This window comes from Phyllobates terribilis, unplaced genomic scaffold (assembly GCF_046119375.1).
Source record: "Phyllobates terribilis strain yellow unplaced genomic scaffold, ASM4611937v1 Scaffold_8__6_contigs__length_399053987, whole genome shotgun sequence".
NCBI lineage: Eukaryota > Metazoa > Chordata > Amphibia > Anura > Dendrobatidae > Phyllobates > Phyllobates terribilis.
Window position 1 is genome coordinate 56,175,553 of NW_027362768.1, and position 20,926 is coordinate 56,196,478.

Consider the following 20,926-nt stretch of genomic DNA (forward strand, 5'->3'; position numbering starts at 1 on the left):
GGAGATACAGGATTGAATGTTGATGAATAGTTCTGAGGAGGAGGTGAGGTGAATGGGGAAGATGGAGGGAGAGATTAAGAGTTCATTACTAGGTGTAGGGGTTAGAGGGGTTAGTAGAAATTGGAGGACTATAGGGGAAAAGGTGAAAACTAACAAAAGCATAGTTGAAAGAGAGTAAGTGGTCAAAGTGTGTGTTACCTGACTCCTGCTCTGACTAACTGCCCCTGAAGTAACTGCCACTTAGCTCCAAAGCCACTTAGCACAAGAAGATGTATGCACAACCCCACACATGTGCACCCCTTAGGCAGCTTCTGATTTTATAGGGCACACTATAGCATTAGGTGAGAGGCATTGTGGGAGCTGCTTGTGGATAAATTGCCAGCTGCTCTGGTCACCAGGAGATGGCTGGGTGATCAAAGACAGAGCTAGGCCTCTTGGCTCTGCAGTTTAACACCTCTAAACATCAGATAAAGTCTAAAGTGGGGAAAGGACAGACATATGTGAGTATTAAATGGAATGTGACAGATAAAGCAGAAATATCGAGCAGAGCATGTGCCAGTAAAATGATTCAGGGAAGCAGAGCAATAGATGACCACATATATAGCGAGCAGAGGAATTATGCAGGAGCAGAGCATGTACCAGTGAGATGATTCAGGGAAGCAGAGGAATGAAGAGGAAGAGTATGTACCAGTGAGATGATTCAGGGTGGCAGAGCAATAGATGACCATATATATAGCGAGCAGAGGAATTATGCAGGAGCAGCGCATGTACCAGTGAGATGATTCAGGGAAGCAGAGGAATGAAGAGGAAGAGTATGTACCAGTGAGATGATTCGGGAAAGCAGAGCAATAGATGACCACTTATACAGTGAGCAGAGGAACTATGCAGGAGCAGAGCATGTACCAGTGAGATGATTCGGGGAAGCAGAGCAATAGATGACCACATATACAGCCAGCAGAGGAATTATGCAGGAGCAGAGCATGTACCAGTGAGATGATTCGGGGAAGCAGAGCAATAGATGACCACATATACAGCCAGCAGAGGAATTATGCAGGAGCAGCGTATGTACCAGTGAGATGATTCGGGGAAGCAGAGCAATAGATGACCACATATACAGCCAGCAGAGGAATTATGCAGGAGCAGCGTATGTACCAGTGAGATGATTCAGGGAAGCAGAGCAACAGATGACCACAAAATGGATGGACATTTCTTTGAAAAGAAACTACAGCCTGTTATAGCTGGTACAAATAACTCCAATGTCATTGAGTTCATTAGACGTGCTGCTTACTTACAAATAATCAGGAGCGCAAAAACCAGCATCAACCTCTGTGTTGGATCGCTTGTAGCCAATCTTTTGGTTAATTTTCTTGGACGTATATTCACAAGAACTAGGCGTACCTCAGGGGTTTGGAAAACTCTGAAAAACAAGCTGCATAAATGATTGGAATATCCCCACTCACCATTGTTGAATTTTATAATTTTTATTGTGAAGTATGCAGTGTCTATTGTCAGGATCATTTGATGTCCCCCTGGTTGAATATTTGTGATAAATGAGGTTGATGTCCTAGGGGGACAGTTAACCAGTACAATATTATATTCATTTAGTGTAAATTGGAACCTCAATATTTTCTAAAAATGGTAAAAGCAAGGCACAAAGAAAGAAGGGATTTGGACTTCTGAATCCAGAAAACAGACCTCCAACTGAAATGTTAACCCTTTCTAGAATCTCTATGTCCCTTTACATAATAGTGGTCTGTGTCCACCAAACCTGCCACAGGAGAATAGCTGTGATTGACAGCCTGCAACTCTCCCTTTACAATGACTGGTACTGCAGCTAATGCCAATCCCAGCTGCTTACTCCCTTAAAGGGACTCTGTCACCACAGAATAACTGTTGAAACCAAGTACAGGCGATCGGTTCTTCCCGGTGGGGCCAGTCATTTATATACACCTTCCCACCTGTTTGTTCTCTCTAGCTCCACCCCCATCCTGTTCTTTGATTGACAGCTCTGGCTTCATAGAGTGAGGGAAGGTATGAGATAGATGGAAACCAAGGAAGTGGGAAGGTGTATATAAATGATTGGCCTCGCCATGATGCACCGAGCACCTGTACTTGGTTTGAACAGTCATTGTGTGATGAGAGAGTCCCTTTAAGCATTGAGATCAGTTACAATAATTGTGTTATGTCAGATGGAGAATAACAAGCAATACAACCTCAGTCATTTCTTGATGTCAACAACCATACTCTGGCAAACAGGGATTACCTGTATGAATGTGTTATATTTAAAGTATCCTAATTGAACTATGAAAAAATGTTAAAAGACAAAAAAATAGAATGACCTGAATTTAAAAAAAGATATAATTCATGAATACACAATGACATCAATAACATTTATGCTTTATTATTATGGGGAACCAAACATTTCTGTGATCCTTAATTTGAAAATGGACTTGGTTCTTAAGGGATTCATCCAGATCAAATTAAACAAAATCAATCCTTCATTTATTTACAAATAATAATAAATAATAATAAATAAATGACAGCAATGAGAATAAGTATATTCTATATAATTCGGGCTGTGTGACCCTTAGTTGTCCAATACAAGCTAAGTCCTAAGATCATTCAAAAGCAAAATTGACCAGTTGTAAATGGTAAAGAGAAAAAGTGAAATTATTCAGCAAAAAAAGTTAAAACCTAAAAACAACATGAGCACAAAATACAGAGATTCACTTTAAAATAAAGTTTTGCTTTGAGCTTCTTTTTAGAAAATCTTAGAGAATGGAATCACAAAAAATACAATTCTAATAAGTAAAATATAACTAAGTATTGGATATTGTTACAGTTTATCCAATAAATGACTGTTCCCAACATTCGGTCTTTTGATTATTATTTTTGATATTATAATTATCATATTTATTATGATGTTTTTATTTCCAAGTACCACCAACTATAGAAGATACAGATGACCTGGGAGAATACATTGTTGTTGCCAGTAACCCCATTGAACTGGAATGTTATGTTACAGGAGCTCCTATGCCAACAGTAAGGTGAGATGAGAGAATTGTGATTAAAGTTATATCATCAGTAAGGAAATCTTCTGCTTTGGTATCCCTTATTATGCTTCAAGTTAAAGAGCAGTACTCCTCACCCACTTCTATAGATGTTCAAAGTCTAACATTTTGGATTTAATATAATATTTACCGTAATTTCATGAATTATACACTTATATATGCTTAATTTAAGGCTCCATAATTTGAATGTACTTTTTATTTTAAAGTTGGTTAAAAAATGGAATCCCTCTTGACATTGGTGATGGCGTATATATTCAATCAAATGGTCAAAAACTTATTATTCAAGAATCAGAGTCATCAGATAGTGGATCATATGAGTGTATTGCTAAGAACGAAGCTGGGACCAGCAGAAAACGGTTTAATGTCAATGTGCATGGTAAGTAGCACATATATACTGAAGCTTTAATGTACTGAGTACAATAATAAGTGTTACGGGTACTGCAGATGGCTTGGGGGAAAAGAACACGAAAATACTAGTGGCTTTCTTGGCATCTGGAATTACATTGTGAGTTCCTTGATTATGCTCAAGTAAAGGGATCCATTCCTGACTCGGTAGCTAGATATTATATGCAATCAGAAAGCTCAATGACTTTACATTAAACATTGTTCAAATAAACTCTGTAATTTCTTTAAAGGTTTGTCTGGTTTCTGAAAATAAAAAAAGAAATAAAAGATAAAAAAATAACCCTTCACTCATCTCTTCAATTCCACTTCTATCGAGTGTAGTTGCTCTGGTGGTCCTTGCCTGCCTTTGTTTGCACATGATCACTGCAGTTGGAGGTCACATGAAATACTACTGACATCAACAATCAACTCCGAGCCATGATGCTGCTCATTATGGTATGTGGCTGGAGAAACCACTGATTAGTCGCTGTAGTCACATGCTGGTACTGTAGGATGCCAAAGAAGACTGGCAGGACCACCAGAGGAACTATGCTGGAGCTGCAGAGAAATGAAGCGGTTAGTAATGTGTTTTTTTGTTTTCTCATATTTGCAGCTTTTATTTATTTTTTTTTTCAGAAATCGGAAAACTACTTTAATGTCTTTAGTAGATATTAGACTTTGTTAATTGTTAGTAGAGGCTGATATGCGTTTTATATACATATGTTTTGTTTGTATTGCAGTTCGTCCTTCCATTAAACCTGAGCAATCACCAGTGTCTGTTCTAATGCTCAAATCTATAACATTGCAATGTATTGCCACTGGATTTCCTAGTCCTCACATCACCTGGTTAAAAAATGGTCTGCCTTTTAATGTTGTGAAAGCCAATATTAGAGTAAGTGTACAGAAAATATTCACACTTCTGGTATTATAATTCTGTGTATGCTCTTTATGTACAACAGATATCCATCCATGTCCCACAAATGTGTTGGTTCTAAGATGGTATCACAAACCACTCATTTATTTATTTAATGGACAACCATTCATTTGATAACTATTACATTTCCAATATTGAGGAAACTGAAAGCCTGATGATATTTGGGGTTGCTGAAACAAGGTCTGTGGTTTGTGTGTTTGATGTCTCCCTCCAGCCCCTCACTCTCCCTGCTCTACTATAGAGTCATGCTTACATTATATGTAAAATAAGATCTGTGAAGAAGCACAAAACCTGACCTGAAAGTCCATAGTATTTACTGACATGGCTCGTTCTGCGCTGCCTGCTCCTTTAAAGCTTGCATGTGACCTGTCAAGAAGGGTGGAATGAGCTTGGGAAGCAAGGAGATCAGCCATATACGACCCCAGAGAGAGTGAGGTGGCGTGATAAGCCATGTTTTGGAGACATAAGGTGCAAGATGCAAGTCACACCACATGATCTCTGACTGCAGAGAGCAAGCTTAGTCAAGGGGCTGGCTTGGATAAGAAGGAAGCTACACCCCCTTTGATCTCTGACGTAAAGTCCCAGAAGGAGGGGAAGCACTCAGGAGCAGCAGCAAAGCTGTGATGTGAGCTCACAGTAAGTGGTAGTAAGCATATAAGCCTTTAATCATTTTAGACAGAATATGGATTGAAATATATTTTTTTCTCCCCAGAGTATCCCTTTAAAATAAAGGTTACAGTAACTGTAAAGAGAAAAGCTGACATGTTGTTTTATTATCACGCCCTCACAGCATAAATAATTCACAACCATGTATACCTAAGATAAGACATGGCCCAGGTATACCTAAGATAAGATGTGGCCTAGGTATACCTAAGATAGGACGTGGCCCAGGTATACCTAAGATAAGACATGGCCCAGGTATACCTAAGATAAGACATGGCCTAGGTATACCTATGATAAGACATGGCCCAGGTATACTAAGATAAGACATGGCCTAGGTATACCTAAGATAGGACGTGGCCCAGGTATACCTAAGATAAGACAAGGCTTTTATATTTTTAAAGGTGGATTCTTTTGGCCGCATTTTACAGTTCAAAAGCACTTTACTAGAAGATGATGGAAAATACACGTGTGTGGCAACAAATGCTGCTGGAGAAGTTGAGCAAAGCATTGTGTTAAATGTTTATGGTAAGTAATGCCATGTCATGTAGTTTATTCTACAATTTCCCTTTAGTGAAATCCAAAGGACAAATTAGTTAAAAAGATAAAGTCAGTACAAGGACATGTATTACTAAGTACAGTTACATGTCATGGATTGTCATTGTTTTTATTGTACAAAAGTGTAAAGAGAATTGGAATATAAAATTAAAAATGAGGAAGCAGTGATTGCCGCAGGGAGCTGATGGAGGAAAGCTAACAAAGATTAGAATAGATTCGCGATGAGTTGAATTTGTGCTGAATTGTAGGAATTTGCTGGACCTGGCAAACTCAAACAACTTGTGATTAGATTTGCACAAATTGCCAAGAAAATGCCTGCTACCATTTTACATAAAGCAGAAGATTCTCACATAACCTGAAGTGCGGCAGCGCGGGCCTCCCCATAGCACTCAGCAGCTATCACATAACATGCTATAGCAGTACTAGTGTGGTGTAGTAGTCTTCAAAAATTCAGAGATTCAGTTAATAGGTAAGGTGATGTGCGGGAAGAGAGACGGATCACACAGTGGAATGCAGTAGTTGGCAGCAGTCCTGCAGTATTTAAACTACCCTTTTTTCATTCTTCATGCACAAGAAAGCAGCAAGCCCACACACTATTTCTTAAAGGAAAAAAAATCTGAACTCAGTGTCTGTCGCAGGAAGTGTTTTTATCACTAGCAACTGTACAGAGTTTTTGCATTTCTTATTCAATCAAATAAACTAGAATCCAGAAAACATCAATTGTCTACCTCACAAAGTGTGCCTGTCACAAAATAATTTTTTGGGGGACATGTTTTATTAGTCAAATTTCATATCTTTGCACACCCCACCAATACTGTGGCCTGTTGTCACATTTGGTATTTTGGTTGTCTACCTAGCATTACTTGTTCTGTCCTTTTTTGGGAATGGTGGAATCATTTTGTTAAAAACATAGCAACATATAAATCCAGACATTTTAAGGGGTGGTCCGAAGGTTAAATAAATTTTAATCTAAACTCCGATCTGTTTAGTGCTGTAACGAAACTATTTTGCCGTTTATAAGACTCACCAGATTATAAGATGCACCCCAAATTGTGGGGAGGAAAATAGGAAAAAATTGTTTTCAATATAATAGTGGTGCATCTTATAATCTGCTTTTACGATAGCTTCCCTGGGGGCGATGGCGGTGGAGCGGGGTCTCAGGTTGCAGGGTAGCTGCAGACCACCTCCTGATAGGTCCCTGCTCTGTGGACAACATATGCACACGAGTTCGGCAGCGAATACTCCCAGGGGTGGGAAAATAGAGGTTTGAGTCATGATACCTGGGTAAGGGAAGAGAGTTTATACCTGGGATAGAAGTGAAAATGATACCTGGTGAGGGAGTGAGATAATATCTAAGAAGGATGCCATACTGTAAATGGAGAGGGGCGGAGGTAACACTATGAGGGTAGGAAATGAAGATGATACCCAAGACAGATCTAACCCGGGAATAGAAAGTAACATCTGAAACTGATGAAGGTTATGTAATTTCTTGGAAAGAGAGGTTGGGAAATGATCCTAGGTGAAATAGTAGGTTCAAGATAAGAAGGAGAAAGAGGGAGAAGAGTGCAACTATAGGATGATACTATATACATTTTGCTTGTAGGTGACGTATAGATGAATTGTAGAAGCAGTATACAAAAAGAAAATTGTAGAAATACGAAAACTATTTGAAAAGTTGGTTAATTCTTAATATCAAATGCATTGAGACCATTAAAAAATGATTTGTTTTCATGGTGGACATAGACTTTTTTTTCCCTCTGTTGTGTTTGGCTTATATAACGTTGTTTAGGGCAAATTGCTTAATTCCTGCTTATAAAGAAAGGACCAGAGTCTGTACAGCAGAGTTTGATACAGGAAAAATATACGGTATATCTTTGTACCATGTTAGTGAGTAGCTAGAAAAATATTTAATTTCAGAGTCCTCAGTGGTTGATATCTTTTAATGGCTAACTGAAAAGATGGTAACAAATTGCAATTTTTCGAGACTACTCATGTTTCTTTATCAAGCATAGTATAACACAAAATCTGAAGAGTCACATATTTATACACAACAAGACACAGAAATAAAGCAATAGATGAGACAAGTGACATGAAGCAGAACTATCATTATGGGAAAGGGATAAACATTTGTGGCCATACACATTGCAGCAGTTCATAGATAAGGAGTGTGAAAGTTTTATTGTCCTGTGATTGAAGTCTGGTCCATGGTTGTGTTGCCCTCACAGGTCTGAGGAGCACATTCCTTAGTTGATATAGAAAGAGTTTAGAACGCTGATTTTGAGAATTAAATCAAGAGCAAATTACTATTTCTCTTTACTGCTCTAAAACCACTATTATTATATAACTGCAAAGAAACTTACTGGGCAACATATTTTTGGATGGCAATGGGAAATGGAGATTAAATGGGGACTATATTAAGAGATGCCAGAGGGGTAAGGAGATTAATTGCGAAGTTGCTTGGGACCATTTCTACAGCTGTCAGAGGGGAAAAGGATACGGAGTAAAAACTAAATGGCGATTATGTTTATACCCAAGCTACCACAAAAAGCAGGAGACTGAATGGAAGTGATGCACATCAGGGGAAAGTGAGCGGCATCCAGAGTTCATGGAGCAGTTTTCGGAGTAACAGGGAGAAAACAGACAAATGTGCTATGCGACATTGGTTAGCAACCTGCCGACAGTAGCACAGAATAGCAGTAGTGTTAAGAGGGGCGCAGAGGTAAAAAAAGATAACAAGCATACTTTTCAGGTGAAAATAGTGCAAAATAATTTCAAAAAGTGATTAATAGCCTTTGGGGAACTGTTATGCAAATGTTATTTTTAGAATAACTGACTTAAAGGCCGATCTTATAGTCCTGCAGAAGAAGCACAGCGTGTTCTGCATTGTTTGATGAAAAAAAAACATTTTAAACATTCTTTTTTTGTAGCATTGACTTGATTACCTACAATATTTTGATGCTGTTGCTCTAGAGATTGAGCAAAATCATGGGATTACCATGACAGTGCCATGACAGCGACGGCTGAAGGTGGGTTCACGTGATGGGGCTGAACGAGCATCGAGAGCGCCGCTTACAGGCATATATAGCAGCAGAAGGTTTTTACAAAAAGACTTAGTTAAAAGGTGTATATTGATGTGTGCATTATACAATTTAGTGAACAACCTCTTTAATGCTAGAGCTGTATATCATTGGACATTGATGCTGATGTCTCGTCAACTTTCGGATTTCCTTAAATCACCCAGGCGTGACCCAGTGACACGCAACCCCACTGATTGACTGGGCTGTGGACGGCGTTTCACCACACGTCACAGCCCAGTATCCAGCATGTGCTTGCGGCCATTGAAAGCAAAGGAGAGATGGAAAGAGCGGGCTGGATACTGGGCTGTGACATGCGGTGAAACGCCGTCCACAGCCCAGTCAATCAGTGGGGTTGCGTGTCACTGGGTCACGCTTGGGTGACTCAAGGAAGTCCAGAAGTTGACGTGACATCAGTGGATGTCAGTGGCGGCTGCAGCCGGGAGCACGTGATGCAGACTGAGCGAGCAGCGATAGCGCCACTCATAGGTAAATATGGTAACATAAGGTATTTACAAAAATACTTATTTAAAAGGTGTTAATCGATGGGCGCATTATACAATGAAATGGACCACCTCTTTCAGCACAGGCTATGGTTAAGGTTTTAGAATTTTGGTTCCAAATATGTGCAACAGGACAGTGGTAGTCTGAGAGCTTATCTGTATAAATCTTCACTTCCCATAAAATTACAATAGAAAACATACAGTACGTGCCTGATCTCAGTCCAGAATATACACATTGTCACCATTTTCTGAAAAACCACAATAGATTTATTCTTTATAACTGCTTTTATGAAGTAAGGGGAAACATTTTGTACATAATTTTACTGATTCTCATTACTCTTATCTAAATAAAAAAGAACCTCTGAGGTTAGCAGGATTGATGGGGAAACCCCCTCTAAAGTGTTAACTGTGTAGACAGCCCCTTTTACGGCTTGTTCAGGCAAGAACATTATACAGACATGTGGTGTCCAAGAAATAATCAGACACACTGACCAATGTAATTCAATAGGACTGTCCTGATGACAGTTTGTCAGTGTCCATGTGAAAAACATTTGCAGCATGCTTATTCTCTTCTGAGTTTCGGATGAGGATCACCTATAGAAGACTATGGGTGTGTAAAACAAATATCAGATCCCATCTGTGTGGCATCCGAGTTTCATAGATACATTTCAATTAACTAGGAAACTGCATTTGATCATGTATATTTTACAATGTTGATGTAGATAAAAGCATGTCACATGGACATGGATGAAAATTGTCTGAGTTTTCTTGATGAAACTTGATTTTTCATACACTCATCTCACTTTGGACTTGAGATGATCCTCTCTGCCCTTAGTGCACAGCACATTGTGACATTGAGTGTTGCGACAATTCTTGGCTTGATGGCTGAGAGGAACAATAAGGATACAGCCTTACTGCAGACTTATAGAACAAAAACGTATGTTTGAAATATGATGAGAATCTTGACTAGCCGTTGACAACCCCATTGTAGTTATCGGGGCATTCGGGCTCCTCTGGTGTGCGTCTAATTATAGATCCGTTCTTAGCCCGCTTTCCATTGCTCTGCTCCAACAGGCCAACTTGTTTTTATTTTCTGGACAGCTTATCAAAAAATCATGGACGGTTATAATTTTTTATGGAAGCATATGAAAACCATAATAAATCATTTTAAGTGATGCATGTCTACAGTCCATAATTCTGATAAGAAGACATCAGCTGCAATCATTCTGGACTAAAAATCTTGTTAACTAAAGTCACAAAAAAATCTGAACAAACTTCTCTGGTTTCCAAAAAAATTCAGGTTATAAGTAGTGTTGAGCCACCCCCGTAGTGTTCGAGTTCGGTTCGTCGAACACCCGTGTGTTCGCCGAACTGTTCGTCGAACTGTTCGTCGAACACCTTCGAACACCGTTAAAACCAATGGCAGGCAAACAAAAACACATAGAAACACATAGAAAACACCTTCAAAGGTGTCCAAAAGCTGACAAACTGCTCTGAAGACACAACTAACACATGGAAAAGTGACAAGTACATATAGTCATGCGAAAAGAAAAGAGGTGGAGGAGTAAAAGGAGGGGGAGACACAGATATAGGCATGTCATGCCCTTCTAAAATCCAAAAAGGGAGAAGCCGACACGTTCAGTCCGCTCCGGCCCGTGCCACCTCCGTGTCGCCGGGTTTGTGCCAGAGCCGCGGTGAACCCTGACGGCCAGCCCCCCTCTCCCAATACTGGTGCCTGTCCGCTGGTGGGTCGAGCGAGCCCCCCTGTGGTGGAGGCAGCTCTAAGCTTTTTAATTTAAATTGTCTCTCTAATTTGAATGAATACACTTTAAATCCATTTACAAGGATCTATTGGAGGGCAAGTCTCATGCCAGCAGCCGTGTAATTCCAGCTCCAGTAGCGTCCACTAAAGCTGCTGCAGTTAAAAAGCTTTTATAAGGATTGAGCTCGGCTGTCCACCGCAAGGCATCCTACTGCCAGTCCCAGCCCCATCCCCTATGCTTTGGGGTGCCTCCTGATGCTCTTCACTGAGTATCCCGTGGTCCCGAAGCATTTCCTTTGAAAAAATTAAGTGTCAAAACTACAGGTGGTGTAGCTTGCTTAACAGCCGGGATAATCCGCTGACTAGCAGACACTGCTACTAGGCACAAAGTATTTCCTGGGCTAGATGCAGTTAAAAATTTGTAATTAGATACTCTCGTTGGATGCTGAGAAAGCATTCCATAGAGTCTCCTGGCACGCCATATATGATTCTCTTAAAAAGCTTGGGGTAGGGGTCTAGGGGACCCTTTTATAGCCAAAATCACGGCCCTGTATCGCAATACGTCACCTAGGCTGAAGATAAATGGAACTGTATTACCCTGAGGGCTCGGTTGCTACAGAGGTATTGCACCTCACCCAGAGGTGTGATATCTCACTCTCAGGTAAGGATGGAGTGTGGATCAGGACCCGACACCTGCATGCATTACACCACATTGCCGTGGGGCAGGGCGACCAATATGCCCCTGAGATGGGCACGACAGTCCCTGGCCCTGGCTGGAGTTGGGGGAGGGAACACTGAGGAAGGGGAACCCTGTAGTGCAGGAGCAGAGAGGAAGCAGTTCCTGGGTGCATTGAGAAGGGAGTATAAAAGGTGGGCACCATGTTAGTTCAGTGCAGAGAAGTCTGAGCAGAAGTGGCAGGGAGCAGGGGCTCTGCATGAGCTCTGCTCCGGAGGCGGGCCTAGTAACAGAGGCCCAGGCCTGGAAGAGGGAGAAGGAAGGAAGAGGAGCGGAGAAGGCTCCAGGAACGAGGAATGAAGGGATCCCAGGGGTGCGGACGGGCGAGTCGCCACCGCACGCCCGAATCCACCTGCGTGGAGGGGTCAGGCCAAAGGGGGAGACCGGTCCCCGAAACTAGTGGAGGCAGGAAACGACCCTCAGCTAGAAACCGGAGGCTGTGACATTTTATGTGGCGCAGCCCCTCGCTACACCCGCTAGGAAAGCACCACATAGGGTCAGGGAAACTGGCGCCAAGTTTACCAAGAGGAGGACCGAGGCAGCCGGACAGAAGGGTTGGTAAGAAAGGCCAGACAAAGGACACACAAAGGGGGTCCTGTGAAGCGCTCCAAAGTTATCTGGGAGTTGTCTGAGCCCCTCACCTGGTGAGCACAGTACGACGTGGGCAGCCGTTACCTGCAGACGTGGTCTGGATAATAAGAACTGTGAGTAAAGGCCCTGGACTGCATCACTGACTCCGTGTCGTTACTGCTGCTGCCCTGCACCATCACCCCCATCCTCCTCATACACTGCCCTGAGGCTATACTCCTCCCGTGGGGAGTTATGCTACGCTCTGCTGCACCCACAACACCAGCCTCAGCGGTCTGCCCTGGAGCGGCGGTTCACTCTGACCGCAATCCACGGGTGGCGTAGTCGGACATTTAAACATCAAAACCACATAAATAGTTCCGCCACTGGTTTGACCGCCCTGAGCCACGGAACCGGGTCGCCGCCACGAAGACTACAACCACCAGCATCCACCAAAAAGGGTCCGGCTCCGGGTGTCCCAAGGCCCAGGGGGTGCGTCAGAACATTTCCATCACCTTTCACAATCACCAATGGGACAAGGCAGGGATGTTCTCTGTCCCCTCTCTTATACATCCTAGTGACGGAGCACCTGCTCTCATCAATTCGCCATAACCCCAGTATTAGGTGGATTGAGGTGGGAGGCACCGAGTACAAGTGCTCTCTATTTGCTGATGATGTCCTAGTATATATCACTCAATCACATATATCCATCCATGCTGTTATGGCTGAAATAGATCACTTTGTTACATGGTCAAATTTTAAAATCAATGCAGCGAAGTCTGAGGCCCTCGATGTCTCCCTCCCCAAATCCATATAGGATTCCATCCAGTCCAACTTTTCCTTTGCCTGGCCCTCACAGGGTATCAAATACTTAGGAATTCCTATTCATAGAGACCTCTCCCATCTATGTCATCTTAATTTTGGGCCCTTTATTGAACAACTCCATACAGACCACGGTTGGCAAGTTAGAACTGTAAGATTCACTACGTGAACCACTGGTGTTTTGTGGAAAAGCACATGTACACTGTGTTCCAAATTATTATGCAAAAAGTGTTTAGGAGTGATAAGGGAAGAATTTGTTTGTTTGTCAGTTAAACTCATTGATGGTGATGTGTGTCAGGGCTCTTTATATCACTGTAAGCAATTGCAGACACCTGTGCTAATTAGTTTGGCAGGTGTGTCCAATGAAAGGCAAGACTACTTAAGAAGGCTGTCTCACATTATTAAGCAGCCTACATTTTCTGCCAAAATGGGAAAAAAAAAAGGATGTGTCAGCTGCTGAGAAGCAACAAACTGTGGAGTGTTTAGGTCAAGGCATGACTACAATCAACATTGTGCGATGATCAGGATGAAGTGTCTTGGCAATCAAGAAGTATGTAGCTGATTCACAGTACACACGTGTGCGTGCTGATAAGGGCAAATTGAGGACTCTTTCCTACAAGCAATTGAAGGCGCTAAAGATGAACTCCATAATGTATGTGGATTTTCTCAAACAGCACTTCCTGCCATGGTTCAAGAAGAAGAACCGTGTATTTCACAGCAAGATCATTTTTTTGCATGATAATGCACCATCTCATGCTGCACATAAAACATCTGCATCTCTGGCTGATATGGGCATAAAAGGGGACAAACTTATGGTGTGACCCCCATGCTCCCCTGACCTCTACCCCATTCAGAACCTCTGGAGCATCATCAAAAGGAGTGTCTATGATGGCGGGAGGCAGTTCACATCTAAGCAACAGCTCTGGGAGGGTATTCTGTCCTCATGCAAAACAATTGTAGCAGAAACCATCCAAAACCTGACAAATTCAATGGACAAGAGAGTTCAGAAGCTCCTTTCAAACAAGGGGTCCTATGTGAAAATGTAACATCACCTAGAATAAAGTTTTGAGTTGAAAACTGTTTGATTTCAGTTTCTAATAACCTGCTAATGCTTATAATTTCAAAAATGACCATTTTTTTGGTCTTTATTAAAATGAAAAGGTTGATCGAAAAGTTTGGCGGATCTAAGAGTGTGGCAACCCAGTAGTCATGATTACTTCGAATTCTGACAATATGAGGGTCATGTTGCAGGTAGTGCAGCAAGAAGGCACTTATGTGTCTTGCGCATCTCGGAGCCCCAAAATTATTTTCCGGGCTAGATGCAGCTAAAAATTATTATTAATTTTAAATCTGGTGGAGCTTAGTATAGATGGCCTAATAGGATCAGTGCTGCACACTGCTACAAAGCCCAAATTATTTTCCAGCCAAGATACAGATAAACATGATTAGTAATTTTAAATCTGGTGGAGCTTATTATAGATGGCCTAATAGAATCAGTGCTACACACTGCTACAAAGCCCAAATTATTTTCCAGCCAAGATACAGATAAACATGATTAGTAATTTGAAAGCTTAAAACGGTTGGTAGGGTGATTTTAACCAATCATCCATCTTTTACTCTCCCCAGGATGACACAGGGGTAGAAAAGTCGTTTCGGATCCATGATTTCTTCATCTTTATGAACGTGAGTCTGTCTACATTATCAGTGGAGAGCCGCGTGCGCTTATCTGTCAGCACACCACCAGCAGCGCTGAACACACGTTCAGACAGAACGCTGGCTGCGGGGCATGACAAGATCTCCAAGGCGTAAGTGGCTAGCTCTGGCCATTTATCCAGATTGGAAGCCCAAAAAGAGCAAGGGTCCAGTGACACAGTCATGGCTTCAATGTTTACTTGGAGATACTCCTGTACCATCGTCTCTAGGCGTTGACTATGTGTCAGACTTCTGGTCTCCTGTGGCCTTGCAAAGGATGGGCTAAAAAAGTGGTGAAATGATTGCGCAAAATTGATGTTACCAGCAGATACTGTGGTTCTGTTATGGTTTGAGTGCTGAACACTTGACGGTCCCACGGTTGGCAAGTTGGAACTGTGAGATTCACTACGTGCACCACTGGTGTTTTGTGGAAAAGCACATGTAAGATTCTGCAACAGTCTCTGCTGATACTCCTGCATGCGTGCATCCCTTTCTATGGCAGGAATAATTTCTGCAAATTTACTTTTGTACCGGGGATCTAACAGTGTGGCAACCCAGTAGTCAGGATTATTTCTAATTCTCCCAATTCGAGGGTCATGTTGCAGGTAGTGCAGCAAGAAGGCACTCGTGTGTTGCGCATCCAGGAGCACCAAGTCCCTGTTGTGTTTGTGGCGAGGTAACAATCATGCTTCCTTCCTCTGTCCTCTCCCCCCAACCTCGCACAACAGAAATGTGATCAAGGTCTCCCTCATCTGATGAGTCTTCCATCAGTTCGTCCTCCACTTCTTCCTGGGCTCCTGCACCTTCCTCACTAGTTTGGCTGCTACCATGCGCCCTGGTAAAACCATCTCCCCCACCCTCACATGCCTGCCGCCTTGGTGCTGCCGACCGTCTGGACCTTGCAGATGTTAGCCCTTCCGCATACAACTCCTCCTCCTCTACTTCCTCCACCTCCTCTTGTGCCACCACCTGACTCCGAATTCTGTTTAACATGTGCTCCAGCATGTAAATCACCGGAATAGTCATGCTGATAATGGCATCGTCAGCACTAAACATCTTCGTCGCCATTTCAAAACTGTGCAGAAGGTCCCTGATCTGAGACCACTCCTCCAGCGTGATTTGCCCCACGTCTGGATCTCGTTGGCCCAGGCTATACGTCAGAACGTATTGCACCAGGGCTTGTCGGTGCTGCCACAGTCGCTGCAACATGTGCAGAGTTGAATTCCACCGGGTAGGCACATCGCATTTTAGCCGGTGAAGTGGCAGGCCCAACGACTTCTGTAGAGATGTAAGTCGCTGAGCTGCGGGATGCGAACGGCGGAAGTGAGCACACAGCGACCGTGCCCTCTGCAGAAGGCCATCTAGTCTGGGATTGTGGGCTAAAAATTGCTGGACAACCAGGTTCAACACGTGAGCCATACAAGGCACGTGTGTGACATTGCCCCGGCGAAGGGCCGCACCCAGGTTTGCAGCATTGTCGCACACGGCCTTCCCTGGTTTCAGGTCCAGTGGAGACAACCATTCATGAAATTTGTTCTCCAGAGCTGACCACAACTCCTCAGCTGTGTGACTCACATTTCCCAGACATTTCAAAGTAAAAACCGCCTGATGACGTTGAGCCCTACTGCCAGCATAGTAAGGAGGTGTGCAGGATCCCTTCTGCACAGTTAGAAAGCTTGTGGCATGACCAGACAGGCTTTGGGTGCAGGTGGAAGACCGAGAGGAGGTTGAGGAGGCAGAAGCAGTGGAGGAACTTTGACATAAAGAGGATTGACGCACAACTCGTGGGGACGGCAAGACTTGGACAGCAGCCCCTTGTCCTGCTGTCACCATAGTTACCCAGTGCCCAGTCAGCGACATGTAACGCCCCTGTCCATGCCTACTCGTCCAAGTGTCTGTGGTGAAATGCACCCTGTCACACACAGAGTTTCTCAAAGAAGCGGTGATGTTGTGTGCGACATGCTGGTGGAGCGCAGGCACACCTTTCTTTGAGAAGTAGTGCCGACTGGGCATCTTGTACTGGGGCACTGCGACGGACATAAGGTCTCGAAAATCCTCTGTGTCCACCAGGCGGAAAGGCAGCATTTCTGTAGCCAAGAGCTTGCAGATGGTGAAATTCAACCTCTTAGCTTTCTCATGGCTAGGAGGAAATGGTCTTTTACTTGTCCACATCTGAGGGACCGAGGGCTGGCTATTGTGCTTAGACGGGGTTGATAAGGGTGTCCCCGGCAAACTGCCGGTCTGTGAGGAAGATGCAGGCGGACATGTTAGGTTGCCTTGATCCAAAGGTGGTGCTATCGATGTCGGACAGCGCTCAACACCAGCTGGTGTTACCACCTCCAAAGAAAATGATGACCTGCCAATCACGCTGGCTGTTGCGGGTAAAGAGGTGGCAGGTCTGCGCCCCAAAACAGGTGTGACTGCTGTCCCCCCAGTCACAGAGGATGAAGAGGCCGCGGATGCACAAGATATGGCAGACGGTGGTTGGCCCGGCCGGCTAGGCCGCATTGTAGTACACTGAGCTTCCCACTGCAACTTATGCTTCATGTCCATGTGCCGGTTCATGCATGAAGTACTCAAACTATGTATTTTTTGGCCTCTACTTAGCTTTTGCTGACAAATGTTACAGATAACACGAGTTGGGTCATCTTTATCGATCTGAAAAAATGCCCAGGCTATGCCAGGCTTAGCACCCATGCGACCTGAAGAGCCACCACGACTTGTGGTGAGAGGCAGAGTTGTGTTTGAGGATGCAGTTGTTGACGTGCTTCCAGTACTACGGCTCTGTCCAGGAAAGCGCAACCTGACCTCGTCGTCACTAGCATCTTCCTCCACCTCCTCTGCTGACCTCATCTCTTGGCTGACTGTGGGTTGACAGTAAGTGGGATCTCCGACCTCATCATCATCACCCTGTGCGTTGTCACACCCGTCGTCCTCAGAGCCAACCTGTTCCTGCCCTGACAAAAAACTAAAATTGTCGCTCCAATCAGGTATTTGAGTCTCATCATCGTCTTCCTCATTGTCTCCACCAACAGGAGTTACAGTTTGGGAATGAGGGTCTACATTATGGTCAGAACCTTCTGCGTCTGGTCCTGGATCCGACTCCTAAAGATTCTGGGCATCAGTGCAGATCATTTCCTCGTCTGGATTCACAGAAGCGCTGGAGTCGACCTCTGATTCCCAGGCTATAGTATGAGTAAACAGCTCTGCAGACTCAACCATCTGTTCTACCTCATACTCAGATGGGCAGCTGGAGATTTGGGAGCTGTGAGGAAGCAAGTGCGATTGGGGTGACACCTTTGAGGACTGGAGTATTTGTGATGTTGAAGTTGATGTGGAGGAGAGCCCACTTAAAGGAGCACTTGATATCCGTTGAAGCACCTGCTGTTTTTGTGCCTCATCTGGAATTTGTAGCGATTGGCGTGGCCGTAAGAAAGGGATCTTATCACATTGTCCGCTAAAAGAAGTAGACATTTTAGCTTGGCTGGAAGATGTTCTTTCTTCTGCAGATGTTACTGTTGCTTTAACACCTACCCCACGGACACAACCTTTTTTCCCCTTCCCAACACGCCTATTCCCCTTTCCACCAGCAGCAGGCCTTTTTCCACTCATTTTGGTGGTTAACTAATTCACAACTCTGGAGGTGTTTGCACAAAAAAACAATGGATGGGAACCGAGCAGAGCTGAGTGGCCAAACTGTGGTATTAGGCCAAAACTATTGGCTGGGTTAGATGCAGAAAAAAATTATATTCAGTTTGCAACCTGATGGAGGTCAGTATAGATGGATTAATAGAACAAGTCCCACACACAGCTAGAAGCCCAATATTTTTTCAGAGGTAGATGCAGAAAAAAATATATTCAGTTTGCAACCTGATGGAGGTCAGTATAGATGGACTAATAGAGAAAGTCCCACACACTGCTAGAAGGCCAAATATTTGTTCAGAGCTAGATGCAGAAAAAAATTATATTCAATTTGCAACCTGCTGGAGGTCAGTATAGATGGACTAATAGAATGATGCTATGCCCAAAAGATTTTACTTCACTAGGTGCAGTAAAAAAATTGGTATTCTATACACAGGTGGTATATCTTGCAACACAGATAGGCTACTCCACTGACTAACACACTCTGCAATAGGCCAAAAAGGATTAGCTTTGCTAGATTCAGCCAAATGCTGTGAAAAAAACTTGCACAGCACTGGCACAGACCTGCCTGGCAAAAACTGATAGGAACTGATGTAACCTAGTCCTGAAAAGGACTCCAATTACAATTAGTCTTTACTCCCAACCTATCTATTTAAGAGCACAGACCTGCCTGATAAAAGTCGTAGGAAATGCTGTAACCTAGTCCTTAAAAGGACTGCAATCACAACTATTCCCTACTCCCAAGCTATCTGTATATTTGTGCGAAAATTGGCTTGAAATTTACAAGGTATAGCGCACACAGCAACAGCGGTGCCGTCTAACACGCAGCTGCAGCAGTGAGAAAATGGTGGCGACGGGGAAAATGGCTTGGTCTTATAGGGCAAGGACATGTGACATACACTGCCAATGACACATGCCCTTGCTTGTGTGAAAAACAGCAGTTCGCTCCGTGTGTGCGCTGCTGATAGGCTGACAGACTGCACCTCCCCACTGCAAATGCGGGAAAGAGAAAAAAAATTGGAGATCTTCATTATTCCTGCAGAGATCCATCCCCTGCCCCTCCCCCCACCCCGCTGTACACTCAAACTGCGTATTAACATTAATTTTCATCATTACTGAGAAAAAATCCAGTTATGATTTTGGTGCACGAACAGTTATCGAACATAACCTCGAACAGCCGAATTTTTCTCAAATCGTTCGTGTTCGCCGAACGGCTCGAACACCGCCCAAAACAGCTCGAATTTGAGATTGGCGAACAGTTCGAGTAGAACAACGCTCATCTCTAGTTATAAGGAAATTGAATGAACGTTTTTGAATCATACTCTACTGTTGCATATATATATACACACTAGCTATTGAACCCGTTCTACGCCCGGGTGGCGAGCATTTTTATTGGTATATGGCCTCCCATGCTGATATGTGCTGCCCCCCTCCTAGTATTTGTGCTGCCCCCATACTGGTACACATGGCATCCCTCACCCCCAATCCTGGTATGCAGGCACCCCTCAACCGCAATCCTGGTATGCATGGCACCCCTCATTCCCAATCCTGGCATGTGTGGTACCCCATCCCTCATCCCTATCCTGGTGTGTATGGTATCCCTCATCCTGGTATGCATGGGCCCCTCACCCTCATCCTGGTATGCATGGCACCCCACATCCTGGTATGCATGGCACCCCTCATCCCTATTCTGGTATGCATGGCACACCTCACCCCCCCAATGCTGATATGTATGGTCCCCTCATCCCCCAATCCTGGTATCCATGGTCCCCTCACCCCCCAATCCTGGTATGCATGGTCCCCTCACCCCCCAATCCTGGTATGCATGGTCCCCTCACGCCCCAATCCTGGTATGCATGGTCCCCTCACGCCCCAATCCTGGTATGCATGGTCCCCTCACCCCCCAATCCTGGTATGCATGGTCCCCTCACCCCCCAATCCCTGTATGCATGGTCCCCTCATCCTCCAATAATGGTATGTGTGGTACCCCCAATCCTGGTATGCATGGCACCCCTCACCCCAAATTCTGGTATGCATGGCACCCCTCACCCTCAATCCTGGTATGCATAGCACCCCTCATCCCCAATCCTGGTATGTGTGGTACACCATCCCTCATCCCTATCCTGGTATGCATGGCACCCCTCATCCCCAATCCTGGTATGTGTGGTACACCATCCCTCATCCCTATCCTGGTGTGTATGGTATCCCTCATCCTGGTATGCATGGGCCCCTCACCCACATCCTGGTTTGCATGGCACCCCTCATCCCCATCCTGGTATGCATGGCACTCCTCATCCCTATCCTGGTATGCATGGTACCCCTCATCCCAGTATGTATGGTACCCCTCATCCCTATTCTGGTATGCATGGCACCCCTAACCCCCCAATCCTGGTATTCATGGTCCCCTCACCCCCCAATTCTGGTATGTATGGTCCCCTCACCCCCCAATTCTGGTATGTATGGTCCCCTCACCCCCCAATCCTGGTATGCATGGTCCCCTCAGCCCCCAATCTTGGTATTC

At 44.1% G+C, this 20,926-nt stretch overlaps 1 protein-coding gene across 3 annotated transcripts in view; it reads left to right on the forward strand.

Moving 5' to 3' along the window:
* Nucleotides 1-20,926, forward strand: part of HMCN1 (hemicentin 1) — a 924,522-nt gene that overhangs the window by 394,876 nt on the left and 508,720 nt on the right. For all 3 annotated transcript variants that reach the window (XM_073642974.1, XM_073642975.1, XM_073642976.1), the window contains exons 33-36: nt 2,939-3,047; nt 3,278-3,447; nt 4,196-4,347; nt 5,454-5,577. In XM_073642974.1, coding sequence (XP_073499075.1) covers nt 2,939-3,047; nt 3,278-3,447; nt 4,196-4,347; nt 5,454-5,577 — 555 coding nt within the window. The remainder of the gene's footprint in view (nt 1-2,938; nt 3,048-3,277; nt 3,448-4,195; nt 4,348-5,453; nt 5,578-20,926) is intronic.